Source organism: Haliotis cracherodii, unplaced genomic scaffold, assembly GCF_022045235.1.
Source record: "Haliotis cracherodii isolate W230 unplaced genomic scaffold, xgHalCrac1.p SCAF_27, whole genome shotgun sequence".
NCBI classification, from domain to species: Eukaryota; Metazoa; Mollusca; class Gastropoda; order Lepetellida; family Haliotidae; genus Haliotis; species Haliotis cracherodii.
In genome coordinates this window covers 2,393,753-2,418,675 of record NW_027266283.1, presented here as the reverse complement: position 1 = coordinate 2,418,675, position 24,923 = coordinate 2,393,753, and the positions used below count along the sequence as shown (strand labels likewise).

General features: G+C 43.0%; 1 protein-coding gene across 1 annotated transcript in view; it reads right to left on the bottom strand.

Moving 5' to 3' along the window:
* Positions 1-24,923, bottom strand: part of LOC139473150 (uncharacterized) — a 181,934-nt gene that overhangs the window by 123,941 nt on the left and 33,070 nt on the right. The window contains exons 24-42 of the mRNA XM_071255668.1: positions 23,178-23,361; positions 21,751-21,900; positions 19,796-19,975; positions 17,951-18,143; positions 17,363-17,431; positions 17,118-17,266; positions 14,927-15,065; positions 14,199-14,423; positions 11,732-11,798; positions 10,478-10,641; positions 10,014-10,135; positions 9,658-9,796; positions 8,483-8,728; positions 7,938-7,980; positions 7,153-7,307; positions 4,364-4,612; positions 3,723-3,777; positions 1,489-1,652; positions 326-502 (exon numbers count right to left, since the gene is read on the bottom strand). Of these exons, the coding sequence (XP_071111769.1) occupies positions 326-502; positions 1,489-1,652; positions 3,723-3,777; positions 4,364-4,612; positions 7,153-7,307; positions 7,938-7,980; positions 8,483-8,728; positions 9,658-9,796; positions 10,014-10,135; positions 10,478-10,641; positions 11,732-11,798; positions 14,199-14,423; positions 14,927-15,065; positions 17,118-17,266; positions 17,363-17,431; positions 17,951-18,143; positions 19,796-19,975; positions 21,751-21,900; positions 23,178-23,361 (2,870 nt within the window). The remainder of the gene's footprint in view (positions 1-325; positions 503-1,488; positions 1,653-3,722; positions 3,778-4,363; positions 4,613-7,152; positions 7,308-7,937; positions 7,981-8,482; positions 8,729-9,657; positions 9,797-10,013; positions 10,136-10,477; positions 10,642-11,731; positions 11,799-14,198; positions 14,424-14,926; positions 15,066-17,117; positions 17,267-17,362; positions 17,432-17,950; positions 18,144-19,795; positions 19,976-21,750; positions 21,901-23,177; positions 23,362-24,923) is intronic.

Here is a 24,923-nt window from a genome sequence, read left to right as displayed (position 1 = left end):
CGTTCATGACTACGTTTTAGTTCATGACTGAGTTATACGTTTATGACTAAGTTGTACTTTCATGAGTGAGGTGTACATTCAGGAGTGAGATATACCTTCATACCAGTGATATGTTCATGAGTTGATTATGTATCTAGCCATATCCGTGTTCATGAGTTCTACTTATAAAGGGTAAACCTCGAAGACCTGCGCTTCGGGATTTCCTCTCTCCTTTCATCAAACAGACGCGATATACTTGAAATACTGTTCAAGGTGGCGTCAAACAAACTCACTTATTCGCTCAACTTCCAGATGACCCTGCTTGCGTCAACGTCGTGAAACTCACCATTTCTCCAACCGTCAACCTGCGGCGTGTACGGTGGCCTTGCTGGGTCACATCGCGTCGCCAACAGTTGGGCCGCAATTGGAAACTTCTTCAAGAGAAGATCGGCCGTGGTCCGAGGCAACCTTTGAAGGTTTGGGTCAAGGCCAAGACTGGTCAGCCAATCAGCCATCGCAAACTCTGATTCAGATAAAGAATACAGCTGATGAATTTTAGTGGGTATTGTTTTACGCCGCTTTTAGCAATATTCCAGCAATATCACGGCGGGGGACACCAAAAATGGCCTTCACACATTCTACCCATGTGGGAAATCGAACTCGGGTCTTCGGCGTGACGAGCGGACACCTTAACCACTAGGCTACCCGACCGCCCCGATGAATTTTAGACTTTTAACCTTAATATCCACTTTGCAGTGTGTTGCTTCATAGGCCAAATTAACCTAGTTTGTTTACTTTTGAACGGAGAGTTATGTTGTCAAAACTGAACTGAGAACAATGAAGGATGTATGTATGCTTTAAGCGAATATATCAACAAGTTTACGTCAACTTCAATGTAAATCAAATGTTCAGTACTTCGAGAGGAGCGATGTTAATGGGCTTTCTAACAAAGGTTACGCAGAGAAGGAACTATCGCCGCTTACTTAACATGGTTTGTTGGTTGGTTGGTTTGTTGTTTAACGCCGCACTCAGCAATATTCCAGCTATATGACGGCGGTCTGTGAATAATCGAGCCTGGACCAGACAATCCAGTGATTGATATCATGAGCATCGATCCACGCAATTGGGATCGATGACATGCATCAACCAAGTCAGCGAGCCTGACCACCCGATCCCGTTAGTCGCCTTTTACGACAAGCATAGTCGCCTTTTACGGCAAGCATTGGTTGCTGAAGACCTATTCTACCCGGATCTTCGCGGGTCTACTTAACATGGAAATAGTATTTATTCTTGCGAATTGAAACAAACCGAACATAACTATCGTGGAACCGAGATACATTAAATATATATATATAATTTAATTCATATTTCTGCCTATAGTGGAAATATAGTCTGAGACAAGACTATTTCAGCCAAAACTATCATCGATGAAGCATTAATTTAGGTAAGAAAGAAATGTGTCACAATATACGGCGAACGGGTTAATCAATTCCAAACAGCACAACTCACTATTTTTCTGCAGAGTGACTTTATGGTCACACCCTGATATGGTCTGTTGGTCCAGAAGGAATAGGCCGTCTTTAGGATAGCAGTAGGTTTCAAAATCAATCGTAAGACACGTTGAAACGTTGAAGTCAATCTTGAAGTCCTTGTCAGCTTTTGATATCTTGTACCTGGAATAATATTATTGGTTGGTTAGTCTCGATGGGTATATGGGTTTCGCCCGTTTATTTAAAATGTATTCTTCAGTGAGGGTATTTCACGGGCTTCTTGACAGCTTGCGACGTCTACACATGCAAAGGTTTCGCTCTTGCTCTGATAACCTGCATTTGCTCGGTGTTCACTTTCGAGTGAGTGAGTGAGTTGGGTTTAACGCCGCTTTTAACAGTATTCCAGTTATATTAAGGCGTGTCAGCTTAATGTGGGAGGAAAGCCCGAAGTGATGCAGGTCTCAGACGTTTACCACAACGGTGAAACCCACGAGCACGGGTATGGTGCTGACAAACCTAGAAACATAATCGGGGTGAACCGGGATTCCAACCCACAGTCATAGGTTTCTGGCCTGTCCAAGGGACGCAACTCTATACGGCGAATCGCGGCGCCATAGACGACTGGGCCACCCGTGCTCCCGTTCACTTTCGAGATGATATAACCATACTATTGACTTCGTATTGGTGCGACGTTTGGCATTTCCAAGCAGGGACATGAACATTGTTACCTTTTCTATCTGCAGGATACACGGCAAAAATGCCCATTAAGTAACCAATCGGAAACGTGTGTCTTAAGGGAAGGCGAGTTGACATGGGGTCTGGAGTGGTGGTCAGGCTTGTTGCCAGATTGTGTGAATACTTGTACCTGATGCCTGTTTAATAGTGCAAGCACTGTGAGTTACAATACCATAGTTTAACATGAATATCTTGCGCATACACAGTATACTCACTTCCAGCTTACTAAATCTTGTTTTATCCCCTTAAAGCCCTGCGCTAGGCAGGGTAACAACAAGTAACACATTTTGCGTATTTTGGCGAAGGCATCGAACCACCAACACCACGTTGTTTTATAAATACAAGGTATGATAAGATGCGTTATCACAAGACGTAAGTGACTGAGTGAGTGAGTCGGGTTTTATGCCGCTTTGAACATTTCAGTTACAGTAAACTACGGTTATAACGAACACGCTTATAACGAACACGCTTATAACGAACTAACGGATATAACGAACTAACTTTTAGTCCCGACTATATGCTGTAATTATGCTATATATATGCTTATAACGAAACGGTTATAACGAGCTAAAATTAGTAGTCCCTTTGAGTTCGTTATAACCGTAGTTTACTGTATATTGAGGCATGTCAACTCGATGCATGTGGAAAGCTCAGAAACATGTGTGAACAAGGAAACCAGTAGTTTGTAGACATACAATGACAAACGAGCCCCAGAGACCCTGGTCAATCAGACCACGCGTCATGACAAGTCGACCCAGGTCTGCTGGCAGACGAAAATGGATAACTAGGTATAGGATTGTCTTGGAGACAGATAACATGTTGAGTCAAAGTTTCAAGACAGACAATTTGTTTCGCTGGAAATAACCAAACAATTATTTCTGGTGACTCAAAACTCATGTTTCAGAGTGAGTGAGTGAGTATGGTTTTACGCCGCTTTCGGCAATATTCCAGCAATATCACGACGAGGAACACCAGAAATGGGCTCCACACATTGTACCCATTTCGGGAATCGGACCCATGTCTCTGTCGTGACGAGCGAACGCTTTAACCACAAGGCTACCCGACTGCCCCCATGTTTCAGAACAAGCAGCATAACCAGAGAACGACTTTTCACAGAATCTTGTGACAATGGCATTTTGAGGAGGATATTGTTTTCAAAGATGCACCTCCACTCCCAGAATATCAACAGATTGGCTTCTCAGAGCCTACTCGGATACTCCAAGGCTAATAGGGGGACACGGGTAGCCCAGTTGTCTGTGCAGAGTTGCGTCCCTTGGGCACGTCAGAAACCTATGATTGTTGGTTCGAATCCCGGTTTGCCCCGATTATGTTTCTAGGTTTGTCAGCACCATACCCGTGATCGTGGGTTTAAAATTTCACCGAAGTGGTAAACGTCTTACACCTGCATCACTTCGGGCTTTCCTCCCACATTAAGCTGACACGCCGCGATATACCTGGAATATTGTTAAAAGCGGCGTTAAACCCAACTCACTCACTCACTCCAAGGGTAATACATACTGAAGGTAGACTGGTGTACTGTTCCCCTTTCCTACTTCAAGAACAGCATCAGTGCCTGCAACAAAAGTACAAGAGGTGTTTATGTACAACTCACTAGGACACAGGCCAATAGGGCATGCTGAGGTTCAATCTGAACGTACTTTGACACTGTTGTTTCAAGATGATTTCACTTAAACAGCGACCTGCATCACATGTGTGTGTGGCTGTTTGTCGCAGTCCGGACTAATGCCGATTTATAGTGCTAGCTCACTGAGATACCATGCCGCAGTTTAACATGAATACCCCACTCAGACACAGTATACTGACTCCGAGCCGACCAGTCCTTGTTTTAGCCCCTTAATGCCGTGCACCAGACAGGGTAACAACAAGTACCATCTTTTAATGTCTTTTGGTATGACGCGGTCGGTGATCGAACCTTCCGGACCTTCCGCTCTCCAGGCGGACGCTCTACCACTAGACCACGGAGGCGGTCCGTTTAAAGTATAGGAGTTACCTTTGCGCTAAGACGGCTTTGTGGAAAGGGGTTAAGGATACATTATATCCTGGAAACACATTGTCTGCCTGAAGTTGTTTCTTCTACAGGATTACATAATGGTGCAGCATCATGCCGTGAAACAAATTCCATCCCATCATTTCCTTACCCCAGTTGTACGCCAACAGCTTTTCTGTATGCTTGTATTTCCCATAGCCGATTTCAACGGTGAGTTCACAGGGATCAAAATCAAGGAACACCGGCAGGTTCACAACCGGTGGCGTCCTGAACAAGACCATGTCAAACGTGTAATTAACACAGCAGTGGACGCCACCGCAGGTCAGTTGACACGGGGTGGATTTGAACCTTTCAGGCAATGGGACTGACGGTGTGTATTTCGGCTTTGCCGTTGTGCACTCTGAAAAAGGAAATCGACAGGACACAAGTAGCAACATGTCAACAAACACAAGTTAGAAAGTCAGTATTCTGTGTCGGTTCAGATCGCCTGAGCCTAAATATGAATAATGTATTGTGATGGTAATGCGATGGCTTCGGTTTTCTGAGTCCTATTGGTGGACTACCTCCAAAAGACGAGATTTAGCCAATATTATGCTAATCTGCTCATGCAACGGCGTCAGAATATAAAGGCTGAACTCTCGGAAGTCTCTCAAGGTGTTGTTCGACCATAGATATGTTGCATGGCTTCAATGCATGAGTGTGACTTTGAACTCATTGAACATCCTCCGTATTCATCAGATTTGGCACCGTCAGATATCCACTTCTTCCCAAACGTAAAGGATGAACTGACTGACAAGCATTATGCGAATGCATTTTTGGATTTTGCACTTTAGAGGACCTTTCACACCACCAGGAGGAAGCAGTCTACACCAGTAGGACCTAGGGGCTCCATCATCGTCGGCAGTAGTGTTTGGACCTCGAAGAGGTTTATGTTGAAAAGGAATTTGCAAGAAACTCCATCAGAGCTGAGCTCAGAACGTTTCAGCCAGCCGTCTGGATTAGTGATTATCATTTTCCTCCCCTGACATCGAATAGATCTACAGACGCATGTTCATGTTAGTGTTTCTCTAAATAATATATTAAGTAAAGCATCCCGTATTAAAAACAAAAAAAGAATAAGATGCTTACGTCGTTTTCTGGATGATAACGAAGGTAAAGTACACTCTCCCTCTGTGAAAACTTCCTGCAAATAATTATTATTACGATTATTTACAGATTAAAATAAAAAAGGCAGCTAAGAGGGTTTGTATGATCCTGGCACAGTCAGGCTGGTTTAGGCTCATCATCAGCTCAGGGCCCTTGCCTCCTCTACACACAGTCCAGAAAACGAATGGGACTTCTCCCAGGGAGAGCTGCATGACAAACGCACCCAGAACCTTTCAGAGAATGTGAAGACTCCCCAACACTGCAGCCTTCTGCATTACCCAGATTGTCAGATGTATTCCTGGTAGCAAACCCGAGCATTCTCTCAATGTCAGTCAACAGATTGGGAAGCAATGTCAGTCAACAGATTAGGAGGCACCAAACCTAAGGCACCGAGAACAATGGGAGTAGGATTGTAAGCGGTAACATTACGTAAGCAAGGTCCGCATATTTGCTTTAAGTTTTAAGTCTTGTCAATCACATTAGTGTCAAAAGGGACAGAGAAATTCATTGATATGATTTTTGTTATTGGATTTATCAAAACGGACCAGGTGATTTTTGTTGGCCTGGATATGTGTCAGAATGTATAGGAGCCTCTTCCAAAGAATTTCATAGTTATCATTTTCCATGACGCCCTATTCATATCCTGGGGACCTGTGACGATCCGGGGTAGAATAGGTCTTCAGCAACCCATGCTTGCCGTAAAAGGAGTCTACACTTGTCGTAAGAGGCGACGAACGGGATCGGGTGGTCAGGCTCGATGACTTGGTTGAAGCATGTCATCGTGTCCCAATTGCGTGAGTCGATGCTCATGATGCCAATCACTGGATTGCCTGGTCCAGGCTCGATTAATTACAGACCGCCTTCATATAGCTGGAATATTGCTGAGTACGGCGTTAAACAACAAACAAACAAAGATACCCTGGGTCGAACCATGGATGGACCATTATTATGATATTCCTTGAAGGTGCCGGAATATTCTCTCAACATTTGTCCTTTGTTACACCACTTCCATTCCTGTTATAGCGTTGTGATGGTGGAAGAACAGTCACTCCAACCTACCTTCAGGCCTAACGTGTCTATCACATAGTCTGTCGCTGCCTTGTTCAGCTTCCCTCCCATGCTTGCCGCTATTGACATAAACGTGGTGTTCCCTGTGACGGAAGACATGGACGCATTAAAACACAGAGTCGGCAATTCATTCAACAAAGTTTCGGCAACAATTTAATGATTTTACCACACATTTACTTTGATTACGGGCTACATTGGGCTTTTATACACTGGTCCTTTGATGGCAACAAACACACGTGCGTGTATCATGCTTCGACCTGTTAACACGGGAGAAACCTATGATTGTGGGTTCGAATCCCGGTTCGCCCCGATTATGTTTCTAGGTTTGTCAGCACCATACCCGTGCTCGTGGCTTTCACCGAAGTGTAAACGTCTGAGACCTGCATCACTTCAGGCTTTCCTCCTACATTAAGCTGACACGCCGTGATATAACTGGAATACTGTTAAAAGCGGCGTTAAACCCAACTCACACACTCACTTGGTTGATGCACGTCATCGATCCCAAATTGCGTGGATCGATGCTCATGATGTCAATCACCGGATTGTGTGGTCCAGACTCGAATATTTACAGACCGCCGTCACATAGCTGAAATATTGCTAAGTTCGGGTTCAAAAAAAAAAAAAAAAAAAAAAAAAAAAAAAAACCTGTTAAGAAACTGGGATTAAAAGGGTTTAGTGCACTCGGTGATCTATGCAGTATGCGTGATGGAAGATGATTATTCTCACCTGCAAGATGGGTCTGGCCTTGGCATTTGGGTATGGGCAGTTCAACATCATTGAAGAACATGGCGTCCAGAAGAGGAGCCTCTTCTCCAATATCAACCTTCAACCCGATTGACATTCTGAAGTTCTCTTGAAACTCATCCAGACCAACCTTGTACCTGGGGTAGAAGTCACGAACGTACATCGCATGGAACAACACTCCTTATACAACGGTGACCTGTGAATCCGGCCGTCGTTCCACAAAGCGACCGTAGCGCTAAGACGATCGCAACTCCTATATCATAACACAGGCTCACGATGGTCGTAGCGCTACAGTCGCATTGTTGAACGGGCCCCAGAAGCTAAAACAGTAACACCTTGCTCCTGGCTTCGTGGATTATGTGTAGAGTTGTCCCTAGAGTGGGTGAGTTGGGTTTAACGCCGCTTTTAACAATATTCCAGTTATATCACGGCGTGTCAGCTTAATGTGGGAGGAAAGCCCCAAGTGATGCAGGTCTCAGACGTTTACCACTTCGGTGAAACCCACGAGCACGGGTATGGTGCTGACAAACCTAAAAACATAATCGGGTCGAACCGGGATTCGAACCCACAATCATAGGTGTCTGGCGTCCCCAAGAGACAAGATCACACGGTACGTATGTTTTACTATCGACACATACTCACAACCATAGTCAAAAACATGAAATATTAGTTTTTACATTTTTCATGCATAGATGTGATCGTAAATCGAGTGTATCAAGCGTAATTAAATGTCTTCGAGAAAGGCAATGTTAGCTGTATTAATATACCTGATGCCGACGTTATCATTCAGCTTGTAGATCGTCGGTGTGCCTGAAAAAATCCAAAGTAATGTTGTCAAGGCGAAGAAAAAGTTACCAAAAGGAAACCTCTGTTTTCATTGGAGCTGCATATTTTTCATGACGTGTCGTTGAATATACAAGTCATACATCCCCTTAAAGCTGATGTCATCAATGCGATTGTAATATCGGCAGGGATAGAATGGAAATATTTTTCGGTTTTTCAGCTTACAATATACATGTGATATTTACCTAGTCAATTTCCGATGGAATTGAACTTAAAGTTCAACAACATAATACAAACTCTGTATCACCAAATATTGCAAAATAAGCGCATAAATATGTGCGTTCCTTACGAGGGTAACACTGTCTGTTTTATGTTATGTGTAATATTATATATTTTTCTTTCTCATTGTTCGCGTGTCAGAGTCAAAAGTCTCTTTTCAGCAACTTGCAGAATGTTTCAGTATCACGTTGGACATCCTATTGCATTTTATTGAGATGACGCATTCATTCTCACAGAGCAGAGAACCTACCCCACTCGTATCCCAGCAGAGAAAAGTTTATAGTGCATTCCTCGAAGCCAATGATGAGTCCGAGGGTGCAGGGTTTGGTGTCGACAAATAAGGAGACGGTCTTGCTGAATCCCAGCTGCGGGAGAGCGAGGTCGGTACACACGTCTATTCGCATACAGTCGCTCGTCAGCTTCACGTACACCATGTTGGCGATCTTTTCGTTGGGGATGGGTGGGAGAGTCACAGGTCTGCCGTCGTACTTGCAGCCTGAAATGTTCAGTAGTCGTTACACAACAGCATGTTCCCTACTTCAGATACTGCTACAAATAGGACATCGTGAACCGTTGATACCTATATAATGTTACCACGTACTATCTCGAAATCGCGGTTTGAGTTAGTGAGTATGGTTTTACGTCGAGTTCGATTCCCGATTCCCGGCAATGTTTCAGGTGTCCCCCGACATGATATTCCAGCAATATCACGTCGGGGACGCAATAAATGGGGTTCACACCCTGTACATGCGTCGGGAATCGAACCCGGGTCTTCGGCGTGACGAACGAACGGTTTAACCACTTGGCTACCCGACCGCCCCTATCGCGATTTGAAGACAAGCTGATTGTATAACTCATGAAGTTGATTCTGTGAAAATGTCGATATATTGATGGATGTCACACTCTCTGCACAAGTGTAATGTTATAGCTTCTGTGATGAAACAATATGTCCCTTGTAGATAGGACCTACTCAACACAAAGTAAAAAGACCTGCTGCACATAGAAAACAAGGCCTGTTACACGAAAACACGAGACCTGATCCGCATACAACACACTACCTGATCTACAACAAGAGACCTGCTCCGATACAACACAAGACATGATCTGAATACAACACACTACCTGATCCACGTGGAACACAAAACCTGATCCACGTACAACACGAGACCTGATCCACGTACAACACGAGACCTGATTCACGTACAACACGAGACCTGATCCACGTACAACACAAGACCTGATCCACGTACAACACGAGACCTGATCCACGTACAACACAAGACCTGATCCACGTACAACACGAGACCTGATTCACGTACAACCCGAGACCTGATCCACGTACAACACGATACCTGATCCACGTACAACACAAGACCTGATCCACGTACAACACAAGACCTGATCCACGTACAACACGAGACCTACTTTTGTGGATGTCCATGAGCCTCTGGACCAGCTCCTCTCGGGTTCCACTTGTGTCACTTCCTTCTTTCTGCAGCTCCTTCTTCAGCATGTGGTCAGTCATACGCTTTGGGCGAGAGCAAGGTATCGTTTTGCCGGGAGCCTAGATAAAGACAGCGTCTGTGGTTTTAACGGAGTAACTGATTGACGTGACATCAATGTACAGGAAAGCTTAATCGTGGTTATGCGTTTGGGTTTGCATCCTGTGGAGTTTGTTTCAATATCAAGCTGTCACGCCGTGAAATACCTGCATAAATGCGGCACTGAAATGGGCACTAAACCCAACTCATTCACTCACTCACACATTATAATGCACTCACATCTGGGGAAATGCACGGTAGAGCTGTCAGAAGGTGATCTATTCCCTCCTTGGCCAATCGGAACGCTGTGTCCTTCAGCTTTGTCTTCAGCTTGCCAAAGTCTAACAACGACTTGAAGTCGACTGGAACACAGATCGATTATAACTTCACAATACAGCGACAAAGAAACCTCATTTCCATAATCATGAGACATCTCAGACCACTGTAGGTGAGGTGAAATGGGGTTTAACGTCCCGTTCAAGATTATGGCACTAACATAGCGACTGGTGTGCAAGCGGGTGTACATGTGTGGTTGCTTGTCCGGACAAATGCCGAGTTGCTTGTACTTGTCCGGACCAACGCCGAGTTTTTGTGCAAGCCGACTGAGATACCATGCCGCAGTTTAATCTTGGACGAGACGCTGAACCCCATTTAACCTCATCTCATCCACTGATAGTCGTGTATGTAATGTCCAGTTTACTTACTGTCCGGCCAGGTCATCGTGCCGTCGGGGTTGCACAAGGGCAGAGGAGTGACGGCCTTATCCAAGATGTAGAAAAAGCCCTGGCATTTATCCAGGCTGCTGACTGAGCAAAACCCAGCTCCAAAGGAAGCAAGCATGGCGTTGTCACTTTTCTCCAACTTGAATCTTGAAGAAATCAGATCAGAATATGGAAATGAGAAATACAATATATATATACGACAGCAGAAATAGAATAAATATTACACTAAAGGGCGGTGAAATCTCATTCACTTGGGTCCCTGGGGAAAATACAAAATGCATCGATTAATGACAGTGCCATACTAGACCACTTCTAGTGTAGATTATGTCGGGAGATCCATATAGAGTAACTGAAGTTTGGATTAAGAACCTTGAACGATGCCAACAATCCTCGAAACTTCTCTTAAGCCCTGTTGGTTTTACGTCACTTTTAGCAATATTCAAGCAATATCACGACGGGGGACACCAGAAAGGGCTTCACGCATTGCACCCATGTCGGTAATCGATTCGAACCCGGGTCTACGGCTGGGCGAGCGAACGCTTTAACCACTAGGCTACCCGACCGCCCCTAGAAATCGTGTGTGTCACTGATGCGCTTCTGTAGTACATATGTTATACTCAACTGTAATATGTTGGTACTAGCGTTTCCGATTACATTGTTCACTGTAGAAACAATGGTTCAGAGCTGGGTTGGTCATAGTAATAATTCTATACTTTTTGTTTTACTAAAGGCGAGACCCGTGAAGATCCGGGTTAGTACAGGTCTTCAAGCAACCCATGGTTGTCGTAAAAGACGCTAATGCTTGTCATAAGAAGCGACTAACGGGATCGGGTGGTCAGGCTCACTTACGTAGTTAGTGCATGTCATTGTAATACTATCCTAATTTCGTGGATCGATGCTCATGATGTCAATCACTGGATTGTCTGGTCCAGACTCAGTTGTTTACAGACCGCCGTCATATAGCTGGAATATTGCTGTGTGCGGCGTAAAACAACAAACAAAACAAAAATCATGAGTTGAACGCTCAGAAGACAGACACTCTTAAGTGAGATGCACGTTCGATTATTTACAGACCGCCGTCATGTAGCTGGAATATTGCTGAGTGCGGCGTTAATCAACAAACCCCTAAAACCAAAATTAAAGGCGACGCCGGACATATAGAGGTCCACTACAAAGGGTTTTGATTACTAGCCCTTGACGATAACTGGCAGCCAGACAGTAGACGTCATCACATACCTTATAATCAACTCTATCCCGCCAAGCACCTCGAGTACCAAGCCCGTTTGGATCTTCTGATCAAGCCCTGAAATGTATGTTGTATTATATATAACAAGGTACATGTGGTTATCAATATTTCTCAGAATAATGGATGTATAAACTGTAATAATTGATGATCCTCCGTTCCTCCGCAACCAAGCGCTCATTTACCCGCGGCCCCATACTTATTCGTCATATCGCCCGTTGAAACGCAAGAGATATGACGTCACACTCGTTTATAGAAACGCGCCAAATTCCAAGCTCTCTGTCGCCTTCAAAACCTAAATACAGTAAACTACGTTTAAAACGAACACGCTTGTAACGAACTGACGGATATAGCGAACTTACTTTTTTGTCCCGACTATTTGCTGTAGTTATGCTGTATATATGCTTATAACGAACTACGGATATAACGAACTAAAATTAGTGGTCCCTTTGAGTTGGTTATAACCATAGTTTACTGTACATTCTCTTTGAAGAATCCTATCGTCTTTTCTACAAGAAATGTGTTGCCGCACATCCTTTGAATATTGTAGTAATGGCAATTTACATTTTGTAACCTGTAAATGTAGGTATTGTGATTTAAATACACTTACCGACAAGGGCTTAAAAAAGTACTTCTCTATGCATAGCTTCCGTAATAAAAGCGGCCGTCAAACTTGCTGTTTCAATTAGAAGGCTTTATTGTGATTTAATAGCCTCTGATTGACCAGTCAGAATCGAGTCATTTCCAAATTCATGGTAGAATAATGATTAATGTTTGTCTCATTTCAACTGACCCTAATCGCAAGGTGCTATTTTGCTGTCATAATGTTCAATAGAACACATGGTTTAGCCTTGTGACACATTTGCCATGACATGCCAGCTTCCTTTCAAAGTGAATTAAGTAGTATCCATTAGGCTTTTCTTATTATCAACTGTCCAAAATGATATGTCACCAGTCACTTCTATAACACTGCTTCAGTGAGGAACTAGTTTAAAGTGTCAATGAAATACTCAGTGTATAACTGAACTTATGTACCGGTTTCGATTTTGTGAAAAAGCATTGATCTCATTAAAATCAGATCTTAGTTCTCGCTATCGCTAAACAAAGATCTGGGGACATCCCATTACGGGTAACGTCAGAACGACCTTTCATCCGACCAACCAAAGCGTCGCTTACCAGCTCATGAAAATGACAGTCGGGATGTGTTTTCTAATCATGTAACCTCGAAAACGTTAACACGGGGTATTCCGAACGACACTAACGGCCCGTACGGCCGAATCCGTCAAAACTATCATCTGCCTCTCGCTTCCATGGGATAAAAATCTGAACGGTGGGGACGTTGTACAGTACGTGGGAAGCACTGCCATACGATCGCAACCATATAATAGACATTCCGGAAGGTTCATTTGTTCAGTTTTCAAAATTTTAACCGAAATCTGTTTCAACATATTTTTCAAGTGCAGTCTGAAACGGAAGTCGCCAGGTTGAAGCAAGTGACGTAAAGCTCGAGAAAGCGGCTTTCTAATTGGCTGATATTGACTTCTTGTTATTCGTTCCAGTGTTCGGTCAAAATTCACAAAAGGTCGTCCTGACGTGACCCATAATGGGATGTCCTGGGATCTTCGTTTAGCGGCAGCGAGAACTTAGATCTGATTTGAATGAGATTGGTGAAAAAGGTACGTAGTGTCCATTATGTTGGCGTCGTACAGAATCTTAAATGTGAGAGTGATTGCAAGAGCATGGTTAACGTCGCTTTGAACCGTATTTGAGTTATACCACAGCGTGTCAGCTTGATGTGGGAAGAAAGCCCAAGGGATGCGGGTCTTTGATGTTTACCATTTTTGTGAAACCCACGAGAAATGGTATGGTGCTGACAAACCCGAAACATATTCAGGGCGAACGGAACTACTTCCACGTGAGGTGCATGTATCTCCGAGCAGCATTCGTCACCACTCGCCCCTTTCCGTAACCTGCAAGAAGACTCGTCCCCCTATCGATGAATGTTATGTGCGAAAATACGACAAACCACATAAAAAGCGTATGATTTCAAGTTCTTCGTCAAAGAATCCCTCAGATATAATTTTTGATTTTACATTTGTCTTGCATCTAAAAATATACCAAAGACACAGTTCAATGTGTTCAATCATACTGTATAATTCCGCAGGTCCCGATGTGCTTTAAATTGCATCCGAATTATATATAATATATGGGGAGAATGTGAACCATTACGCAACGAGTTGACAATTGTTTTAGGTATGCCCGTTTGCGCTAAGACGGAACCTGGTCACAAAAATGGCCACGAGAGGGGCACGAGTCGCTATTCGGCTTGTCCCGGAATAACACGAGTTGGTGACGAACGTCCGAGCATGTTTCATAATTATTATGCACAATCAGAATCGACCATGAAAGTGTGTCGTGAAACTATTCAAAATATCCTAATGTGAGATTAAGAGTGCTTACCTGAGAACATATTGTTGAAACCAAAATTTGGAAGTTTGAATGTCTTTTTGAAGGTGCCTGCGCCGAGATGGAAAGCCATGGCACAAGGGTCGAATCTGGCGAAGACTTTGTATGTGAGTCTAAACATGAACACCTTGAAGTAGATGCAACACTCGACTCCCATACACATGTTGTCGAATGTACAAAATATGTTTTTCGGCATCGCGATATTCCACAGAGGACACACTGAAAACGAAAACAAACCCTTACAAGTGTGTACACAGGTATTTGATGTGAGGATATGGGTAGTCGGTTGGTAGGTGTATCTGAGTAGAAGTTTGAAAGTTGAAGTTGACACACCGTTTGAAACCTCATCTTGAGGATATATTTGAATCCAGTATTTGAACGTCCCGTCTGCGTAACTGACATCATCATTGAATGACACCTGTCAAAGCTCAGATGAATATATGAATCATATAATAGAAACCATTTTCAGTGAATTAATTCATATCCTTTTTAATCCAGGTACCGTTTAAAAAAAATCCATACACGACAAAGACCTAAGTTCCAGTTCTGAATTTGTTATTCGTCCTGTTTTGACTCTCCCAGCCGTTGAATGCTTCCAAAGTTGGTACGAGAGTAATGTACACAGGGAACAAAACTTGATTAAATGTGTGCTCGTCACGTTAAAACAAATCCGGTTTCGAATTTTCAAATGGTTTCACTGTAAGTATATATACAATACTTACTAGTGGACGGAGTGGTCAGAACTTTGATCATGTCGTCTCTGGAGCCGAGGGCTTTCTTGCCTCGATCCCTGAGCTCCGCTCGGAGCTGCTTGTCTGTGTACTGGTAGGGGTTCATGCATGGCTTGGCGTCCATCATCGTCTGCCGTCGACACAGACGCTCATGATCAGTTACAACGTGATATGTGTGCTTTATACATGATATGTGTGCTTTATACATGATATGTGTGCTTTAAACATATGTGTGCTTTAAACATGATATGTATGCTTTATACATGATATGTGTGCTTTAAACATTATATGTATGCTTTAAACATGATATGTGTGCTTTAAACATGATATGTATGCTTTATACATGATAGGTGTGCTTTAAACATGATATTATGCTTTATACATGATATGTGTGCTTTAAACATGATATGTGTGCTTTATACATGATATGTGTGCTTTAAACATGATATGTGTGCTTTAAACATGATATGTGTGCTTTAAACATATGTGTGCTTTAAACATATCTGTGCTTTATACATGATATGTGTGCTTTAAACATATGTGTGCTTTAAACATGATATGTGTGCTTTATACATGATATGTGTGCTTTAAACATGATATGTGTGCTTTAAACATGATATGTGTGCTTTATACATGATATGTGTGCTTTAAACATGATATGTGTGCTTTAAACATATGTGTGCTTTATACGTGATATGTGTGCTTTAAACATGATATGTGTGCTTTAAACATGATATGTGTGCTTTAAACATATGTGTCCTTTATACATGATATGTGTGCTTTATACATGATATGTGTGCTTTAAACATGATATGTGTGCTTTATACATGATATGTGTGCTTTAAACATGATATGTGTGCTTTAAACATATGTGTGCTTTATACATGATATGTGTGCTTTAAACATATCTGTGCTTTATACATGATATGTGTGCTTTAAACATATGTGTGCTTTATACATGATATGTGTGCTTTAAACATGATATGTGTGCTTTAAACATGATATGTGTGCTTTAAACATATGTGTGCTTTAAACATGATATGTGTGCTTTAAACATATGTGTGCTTTAAACATATGTGTGCTTAAAACATGATATGTGTGCTTTAAACAGGTGTATGCTTTATACATGATATGTGTGCTTTAAACATGATATGTGTGCTTTAAACATGATATGTGTGCTTTAAACATGATATGTGTGCTTTAAACATGATATGTGTGCTTTAAACATATGTGTGCTTTAAACATATGTGTGCTTAAAACATGATATGTGTGCTTTAAACATATGTGTGCTTTAAACATGATATGTGTGCTTTAAACATATGTGTGCTTTATACATGATATGTGTGCTTTAAACATATGTGTGTTTATACATGATATGTGTGCTTTAAACATGTGTGTGCTTTATACATGATATGTGTGCTTTAAACATATGTGTGCTTTATACATGATATGTGTGCTTTAAACATGATATGTGTGCTTTAAATATATGTGTGCTTTAAACATGATATGTGTGCTTTAAACATATGTGTGCTTTAAACATGATATGTGTGCTTTAAACATATGTGTGCTTTAAACATGATATGTGTGCTTTAAACATATGTGTGCTTTAAACATAATATGTGTGCTTTAAACAGGTGTATGCTTTATGCATGATATGTGTGCTTTAAACATGATATCTAAGCATTTAAAATGAGTACATACTGTATGTGTACTTGATAAATACGTAGATATTACGTATCACTATCGACTTACAACATAATATATATTTCTCTCTCTCTCTCTCTCTCTCTCTCTCTCTCTGTGTGTGTGTGTGTGTGTGTTTGACAAGAGAGATCCGAATTCATGTTTGAAAAAGATAAATTTGTATTCATGTTTGATGAGAGAGATATGAGTTCTTGTTTGACAAGAGAGATCTGCATTCATGTTGAGAAAAGATATATTGTTTCATGTTTGAGAAACGATGTATAGAGACATGTTTGACAACATACTTTATTTATGTTTGACAGGAGATATCTCTTTTCATGTTTGGCAAGGGAGATCTTTTTTCATGTTTGACAAGAGCGATCAGTTTTCATTGTTGACGAAAGAGATCTGGATTCGTGTCTAGCAAGAGAGATCTGAATTCATATTTGACAAGAGAAAATCTGTATTCATGTTTGATAAGTGATTTTTTCGAACTTACTTTTATGCTTGTTATGACCTCCGCCACGTGTTTCTTCGTTTCGTTAAGTTCAAGGATATCAAGGACATCAATGATTGACCCCAGCTTGATGTTACGAATCGAGAAGTTCTTCATGAACTTTGCAGCGTTCGTAAACAGTGTCGCCAGCGCTGCAATGTAGCGGTTCCAGTGATTGTACAACTCAAGCACAACGCCATAAAATTATTATACATAGCATGAAATCATTATATGACATCATGACTTACCGCTGTCTTTGGATCCGATGAGTGAGTCGATATTTTTGCCGATCTTGTCCAAGATCCCTGAATCCCCTCCTGGAAAGACCAGCATACCAACATGTATAAAATACTACTACTACTACTACTACTACTACTACTACTACTACTACTACTAATAATAATAATAATAATGATGATGATGATAATAATGATGATAATAATGATGATGATAATAATGATGATAATAATGATGTTGATAATAATGATGATAATAATGATGATAATGATGATGATAATAATGATGATAATAATGATGATAATAACGATGATAATAATAATATAACGCTGAATTCCAGCTAGACTGACATATTGCTACCCCGTGTTATGTGAAGTGTGCGTTCATATCACATTCCCATCTTTCTAGGGTGGACCCATGCACTGTACTCCAGAAAGTTTGTATTCGGAATACAGACAGCATTCCACAGTTCAGGCACTTCTACATACAGCCAGGAACAACCAAGCAGTTACCTACTCAGTCACAGGTGGATGACAGAAGGCGTAAATGTGGGCCCTGAAATACGGACATAGGTGCATTGAGAGGATTCTAGGGTATACTGAAGTATGGTTTCTTCTTCATCACCTCTGGCTGAGTCTCACACTCACCACCCCCACCACCTCCTCCTCCGAATGATCCTGAGATGAGCTGGTAGATCATAGTGTCATCTCCCGAGCCCGCCTGCTCTGGGCTGGTGTCCACTTTGTTCTTGCCGTCCATGCAGAGAAGACAGCCCTCGGCTATTGTGTCCATCTGGGCAATAACGGTAAATGTGTGGGTGGATTTAACGTTGCCTATAGGTCTCCTTCTCGGCAATAAGGGTATATGTGTAGGTGGGTGGGTTTAACGTGGGTTTTAGTCTCCTTCTGGGCATTAATGGTAAATGTGTGGGTGGGTTTAACGTGGGTTATAGCCTCCATCTGAGCAATCACATTAAATGGTTGGGTGGGTGGGTTTAACGTGGGCTATAGTCTCCATCTTAGCAATCTTAGTAAATGTGTGGGTGGGTTTAACGTGGGCCATAGTCTCCATCTGAGAAATCACGGTAAATGTGTAGGTGGGATTAACGTAGGCTATAGTCTCCATCTGAGCAATTACAGTAAATGTGTGGGTGGGTTAATATGCTTTATAGTCTCCATCTAGGTAATAATGGTAAATGTGTGGGTGGGTTTAACATGGGCTATAGTCTGGGCAATAACGGTAAATGTGTAGGTGGGATTAACGTAGGCTATAGTCTCCTTCTGAGCAATCACGGCAAATGTATGGGTGGGGTTAATGTGGGTTATAGTCTCCTTCTGGGCACTAACGGTAAATGTGTAGGTGGGATTAACGTGGGCTATAGTCTCCATCTGGGCAATAACGGTAAATGTGTAGGTGGGATTAACGTAGGCTATAGTCTCCTTCTGAGCAATCACGGCAAATGTGTGGGTGGGGTTAATGTGGGTTATAGTCTCCTTCTGGGCACTAACGGTAAATGTGTAGGTGGGATTAACGTGGGCTATAGTCTCCATCTGGGCAATAACGGTAAATGTGTAGGTGGGATTAACGTGACCTATACTCTCCATCTGGGCAATAACGGTAAATGTGTATGTGAGATTAACGTAGGCTATAGTGTCCATCCGGGCAATAACGGTAAATGTGTAGGTGGGATTAACGTAGGCTATAGTGTCCTTCTGGGTAACAACGGAAAATGTGTAGGTGTGATTAACGCGGGCTATAGTCTCCTTCTGTCCAATAATGGTAAATGTGTAGGTGGGATTAACGTGGGTCATAGTCTCTTTCTGGGCAATTTTTTAGGTGGGATTAACGTGGGCTATAGTCTCCATCTGGGCAATAACGGTAAATGAGTAGGCGGGATTAACGTGGGTTATAGTCTCCATCTGGGCAATAACGGTAAATGTGTAGGTGCGATTAACGTGGACCATAGTCTCTTTCTGGGTTATAATGGTAAATGTGTAGGTGGGTTTAACGTGAGCTATAGTCTCCATCTGAGAAATTACGGTAAATGTGTGGGCTATAGTCTCCTTCTCCAAATTAATGCGACTGCTGACCCTTAGCCAGAACTGCAACTCACTCTCAATGTGACGCACCCACCTACCCTAGGTGTAGGTGTGAGGGAACATGTTTGTTTGTTTGATTGTTCGTTGTTTAACGCTGCGCTCAGCAATATTCAAGCTATATGACGGCGGTCTGTAAATAATCGAGTCTGGACCAGACAATCCAGTGATTGACATCATGAGGATTGATCCAAAAAATTTGGACACGATGACATGCATCAACCAAGTCAGCGAGCCTGACCACCCGATCCCGTTAGTCGCCTCTTACGACAAGCATAGTCGCCTTTTACGGCAAGCATAGGTTGCTGAAAACCTTTCCTATCCCGGATCTTCACGGGTCAGTCGCACCTTGAGCACCACCTTGTAGTCGTCACACTCCTGGTTCCAGCCGGGGAGGCCGGGGACACGGGGCTCCAGGTAGTGTGTGGGGTTGATGAAACCCCCATCTCTGTGCATGGATACGTGGATGTGATCATGCTCCTTGCAGGGGGACGCAGTACTCACGCCGATTATTTGACCCCTATAAACCTGGTAACAAAAACACAAAGGGAAAGTTCTTTACTAAACCATTGAGCTCGTGTTCATGGTCTGCTGTTCTTTGCCTTATAATGACTGCTTACCCGACTCATGTCCTTTGTGATAAAGCCATCTGTTTTATTGCATTGTCTTATCCTATATTGTCCTCTGTAATACACGTTCCTTCAAATGCGATATTAGGGTAATAGAGCCAAGTGCACACTATGTCAAATGTTGTTTCCTGTTTGAATAAGCTCCGCGTGGCATTGCCCTGTGCGACATTAATTCGTGTGACATTGTGTTAGTGAGTGAGTGGGTTTGATTTTACGACGCTTTGAGCAATATTCCAGCAATATCACGGCGGGGACACCAGAAATGGGCTTCACACATATACCCATGTCGGAAATCGAACCCAGGTCTTCGACGTGACGTGTGATCACAACTCAGCTTGCCCTGTGACATACCTGTGTGATATAGCTCAGAATGACATTGCCATGTGACATTGCTTTGAATGACATTGCCCTGTGCAATTGCTGTGTGTGACATTGCTGTGTGACACTGACCTGCGAGACATTGCCCTGTGTGACATTACATTGTGTGACAATAGCTGTGTGACATTGCCCTGTGTGACATTGACCTGCGGGATATTGACCTGCGACATACGTGTGTGACATTGGTCTGTGTGATATATCCCTGTGTGACATTGGCCAATTTGACATTGCCCTGTGACATACCTGTGTGACATTGGTCTGTGTGACATTGACCTGCGTGATATTGCCCTGTGACATACTTGTGTGACATTGGTCTGTGTGATATAGCCCTGTGTGACATTTCCCTGTATGACAATGACCTGTGTGATATAGCTCAGTGTGACATTGCCGTGTGACATTGCTCTATATGATATTGCCATGTGAAATTGCTCTGTGTGACATTACCGTGTGACATTACACTGTGTGACATTGATCTGTGTGACACTACCTTGTGTGACATTGGTCTGTGTGATATAGCCCTGTGTGACACTAGCCTGTGTGAAATTGCCCTGTGACATACCTGTGTGACATTGGTCTGTGTGACATTGCCGTGTGACATTGCCCTGTATGACATTGCCCTGTGAAATTACTCTGTGAGACATTGCTGTGTGACATTGACCTGTGACATCGCCCTGTGCGACATTGACCTGTGTGACATTGTCATTTTCTCAGTGTAATTCTATATGCATCTATCTCGACCGTGATGACTGAGTTCATATGAAACGTGTATGTTCTTTCTACTTCACTTATAAGTCGGAAGATACATCAGCTGTACACTATTTGTACACAAGATAAAATTACATCATAAGGTATCCATTAGTGTTTACGTTTGTAATCAAACGTATGCGTAGGTGAATAAATCAAAAGTAGTACCTGCGTCATGTATCACATTTCATAACGGTTTGTTATTACATATGTTGACGCACTACGTAATGATGCCGTGTATGGTATTAATCTGTGCTATAATACTACCATGAAATTGTTCTGTGAGATTCTACCTCTTGTTAATTATCATATATTGCTAGGTGAGTTAGACCAATAATTATGAAACTACAGGCTCTCTACAGCAAACTACGGTTATAACGAACACGCTTATAACGAACTGACTGATATAACGAACTTATTTTTTAGTCCCGGCCATTTGTTGTATATATGCTGTATATATGCTTATAACGAACTACTGTTATAACGAACTAAAATAAGTGGTCCCTTTGAGTTCGTTATAACCCTAGTTTACTGTATTTCTGTAAAACGTACCCTGATGGGCTCCGATCGTTTGATGGTGTCGTTGGCTTTGATGTTTGTGATGTATATATGTGTATCCTTCAACGAACCCCCGCGGATGTCAAGGATCACCTCGTTGGGATCAGCTGAGAGCGTCATTAGGCCATGGAAGGGGGAGATAATCTGAAACAAATATCATCACATGTACAGTCATTGTATTCGAGTGAGTGAGTTAGTGAGTTGGGTTTAACGCCGCTTTTAACAGTATTCCAGTTATATAACGGCGTGTCAGCTTAATGTGGGAGGAAAGCCCCAAGTGATGCAGGTCTTAGATGTTTACCACTTCGGTGAAACCAACGAGCACAGGTATGGTGCTGACAAACCTAGAAACATAATCGGGGCGAACCGGGATTGATTCGAACCCACAATCATAGGTTTCTGCTTACCTCTTTGGTGGAATGCGTGTGAATGGATATGGTGCTGACACACCTTGAGTGAGTGAGTGAGTGAGTGAGTTCGTTTTAACGCCGCTTTTAACGGTATTCAAGCTATATTGCGGCGTGTCCGCTAAATGTTGGAGGAAAGCCCGAAGTAATGCAGGTCTCAGACGTTGACATTCGGTGAAACCCACGAGCACGGGTATGGTACGGACAAACCTAGAAATATAATCGGGGCGAACCGGGTTTCGAACCCACAGTAAAAGGTTTCTGGCGTGCAAAAAAAGGCTCCTTAGAGGACTGCCCTAACACCCCTCCTCCGCCTAACCCAATTCCCACTGCCGTTGGTTTTACTTTACACTGAGTGAGTTGGGATTAACGCCGTTTTTAACAGTATTCCAGCTATATCACGGTGTGTCAGCTTAATGGGTATGGTGCTGACGAACCTAGAAACATAATCGGGGCGAACCGGGATTCGAACCCACAGTCATAGGTTTCTGTTGTGCCCAAGGGACGCAACTCTGCACAGCGAATCGCGGCACCTTAGACGACTGCCAAACCCGTGCCACCCGTCATGATAGAAAGCTGATACCGTCTATAACAGCCAACAAGATCAATCACTGGTGTGTCTGGTTCAGACGCGATTATTTTCAGGCCGGCGTCAAATAGCTGGAGAACTATTGAGCAACAAACTTTGAGGGACAGCGTTAGAAATACTAATGTGTTCTCCATCTCATGTGTATGTTGTTTTAAAGTGAAAATATATGTGTTGCATGCTGGTACTTCATAGCAAAACGACCCGTGAAGATCCGGGATAGAATAGATCTTCAGCAACCAATGCTTGCCGTAAAAGGCGACTATGCTTGTCGTAAAAGGCGACTAACGGGATCGGGTGGTCAGGCTCGCTACCTTGGTTGATGCATGTCATCGATCCCAATTGCGTGGATCGATGCTCATGATATCAATCACTGGATTGACATTTCTAATGTACGTCGATAATCAATACAGTACATAAGTACATACATTCTCGCCCGTTTTCAGCCGAACGTCCACTCCATCATGCGCATATTCCGTCCCAGTGCCGAGCCGGGAGGGGTACGTCCCGAAGCCCGTACAGCCCCCTCCGTTTTCCCGCATAGAATTGGGGAAGTCTTTGTGGAACTTGGGTCCAAACAACCGGTCAATAAAGGCACGGGCTGTGCCGAATCTACGTCCAAGAGAAGGGAAAAAATCAAGTGGGATAGATCATTTATAATTTATTATGAAACAATCAGAGGCAATATGATAAACATGCAGTGAATAAGTGAGATTGGTTTAATTGGTTGGTTGGTTTGTTGTTTAACGCCGCACTCAGCAATATTCCAGCTATATGACAGGTCTGTAAATAATCGAGTCTGGACCAGACAATCCAGTGATTAATATCATGATCATCGATCCACGCATCGATCCACGCATCAACCAAGTCAGCGAGCCTGACCACCCGATCCCGTTAGTCGCCTTTTACGACAAGCATAGTCACCTTTTACGGCAAGCTTGGATTGCTGAAGACCTAGTCTACCCCGGAATCTTCACGGGTCGAGAGATTGGTTTAGGGCCCCTTTGGACGGTATGCCGGTTATGTCACGGAGTGTCAGCATACTTTGGGAATACAGCTCGATGTGATGTAGGCTTCAGAATTGTACCACTTTTGTGAAACCCACGACCATGGTATCTTGCTGACAGACCTAGAAATGTAATTGGGTCGAACCGGGATTCGAACCCAAGGGACGTGACCCTGCACAGCGAACTTTACGCCTTAGATGACTGGCCGACCCGTACAATGGGGATGTATATACCGGTATGGAACTAATCAATCCACCTATTAGTCAGGGGAAATTAACGAATGTGTCTGAGTGACATTGGGTTTGTCACACAGATTTCCATTTCGTCTACAGCACATTTACAAGAATGTCTCTGACATAGACACGGGGCAAACTTGTCAATATCCTCCTCGAGTATCCAGACTGATATTGCCTCTGTTCTATTATGATATATCCCCTGTACCTATTCGCCACCACAGCCTCGTTCTTAGCCCAATCGAAATGGCCTGACGGTAAAACATAGCCGTCCACTCACAGCACTCTCATGACCAAGCGACACTCTGTAAGTCACAGATGGGAAAGAAGGAGATATTTATTCCTTTTTCAAAACGAGGCTACAGAGGTAAAGGTCAAGGCTCTTTGATAATACGGTGAAGATATACCACACTAGATAATGGAAGATGTGCTGATACTGGAACACCTGTCATTATCACCTAGGTATGAGACTGCAGTGTCGGTCACCATCGCTATTAAGGTTTGAATACAATTTTAATATGACACGTTTTAACGTTTTTGATTACAAATCTTGCCAAATGAGTGAGCGCGTGTGAGGCGTTTATAATAATATCTCGGCAGGTCAAATGAATAAGGAGAGACAAAAGTGCAAACGGGTGTCACACGCGTGGAGGACGGGTTCCACGCGTGTGACCAACGGTGTGTACACGGGTTGCGTCACGCGTTACACATGGGTGTAGGGGAATCAACCTCTAGGCAGTAGTGTAGGCATGAAGAGATCTGCATAGTTAGGCTGATGATGAGTGAGTGAGTAGGTTGGCTTTAACGCCACTTTTAACAGTATTCCAGTTATATCGCGGCGTGTCAGCTTAATGTGGGAGGAAAGCCCGAAGTGATGCAGGTATCAGACGTTTACCACAACGGTGAAAGCCACGAGCACGGGTATGGTGCTGAC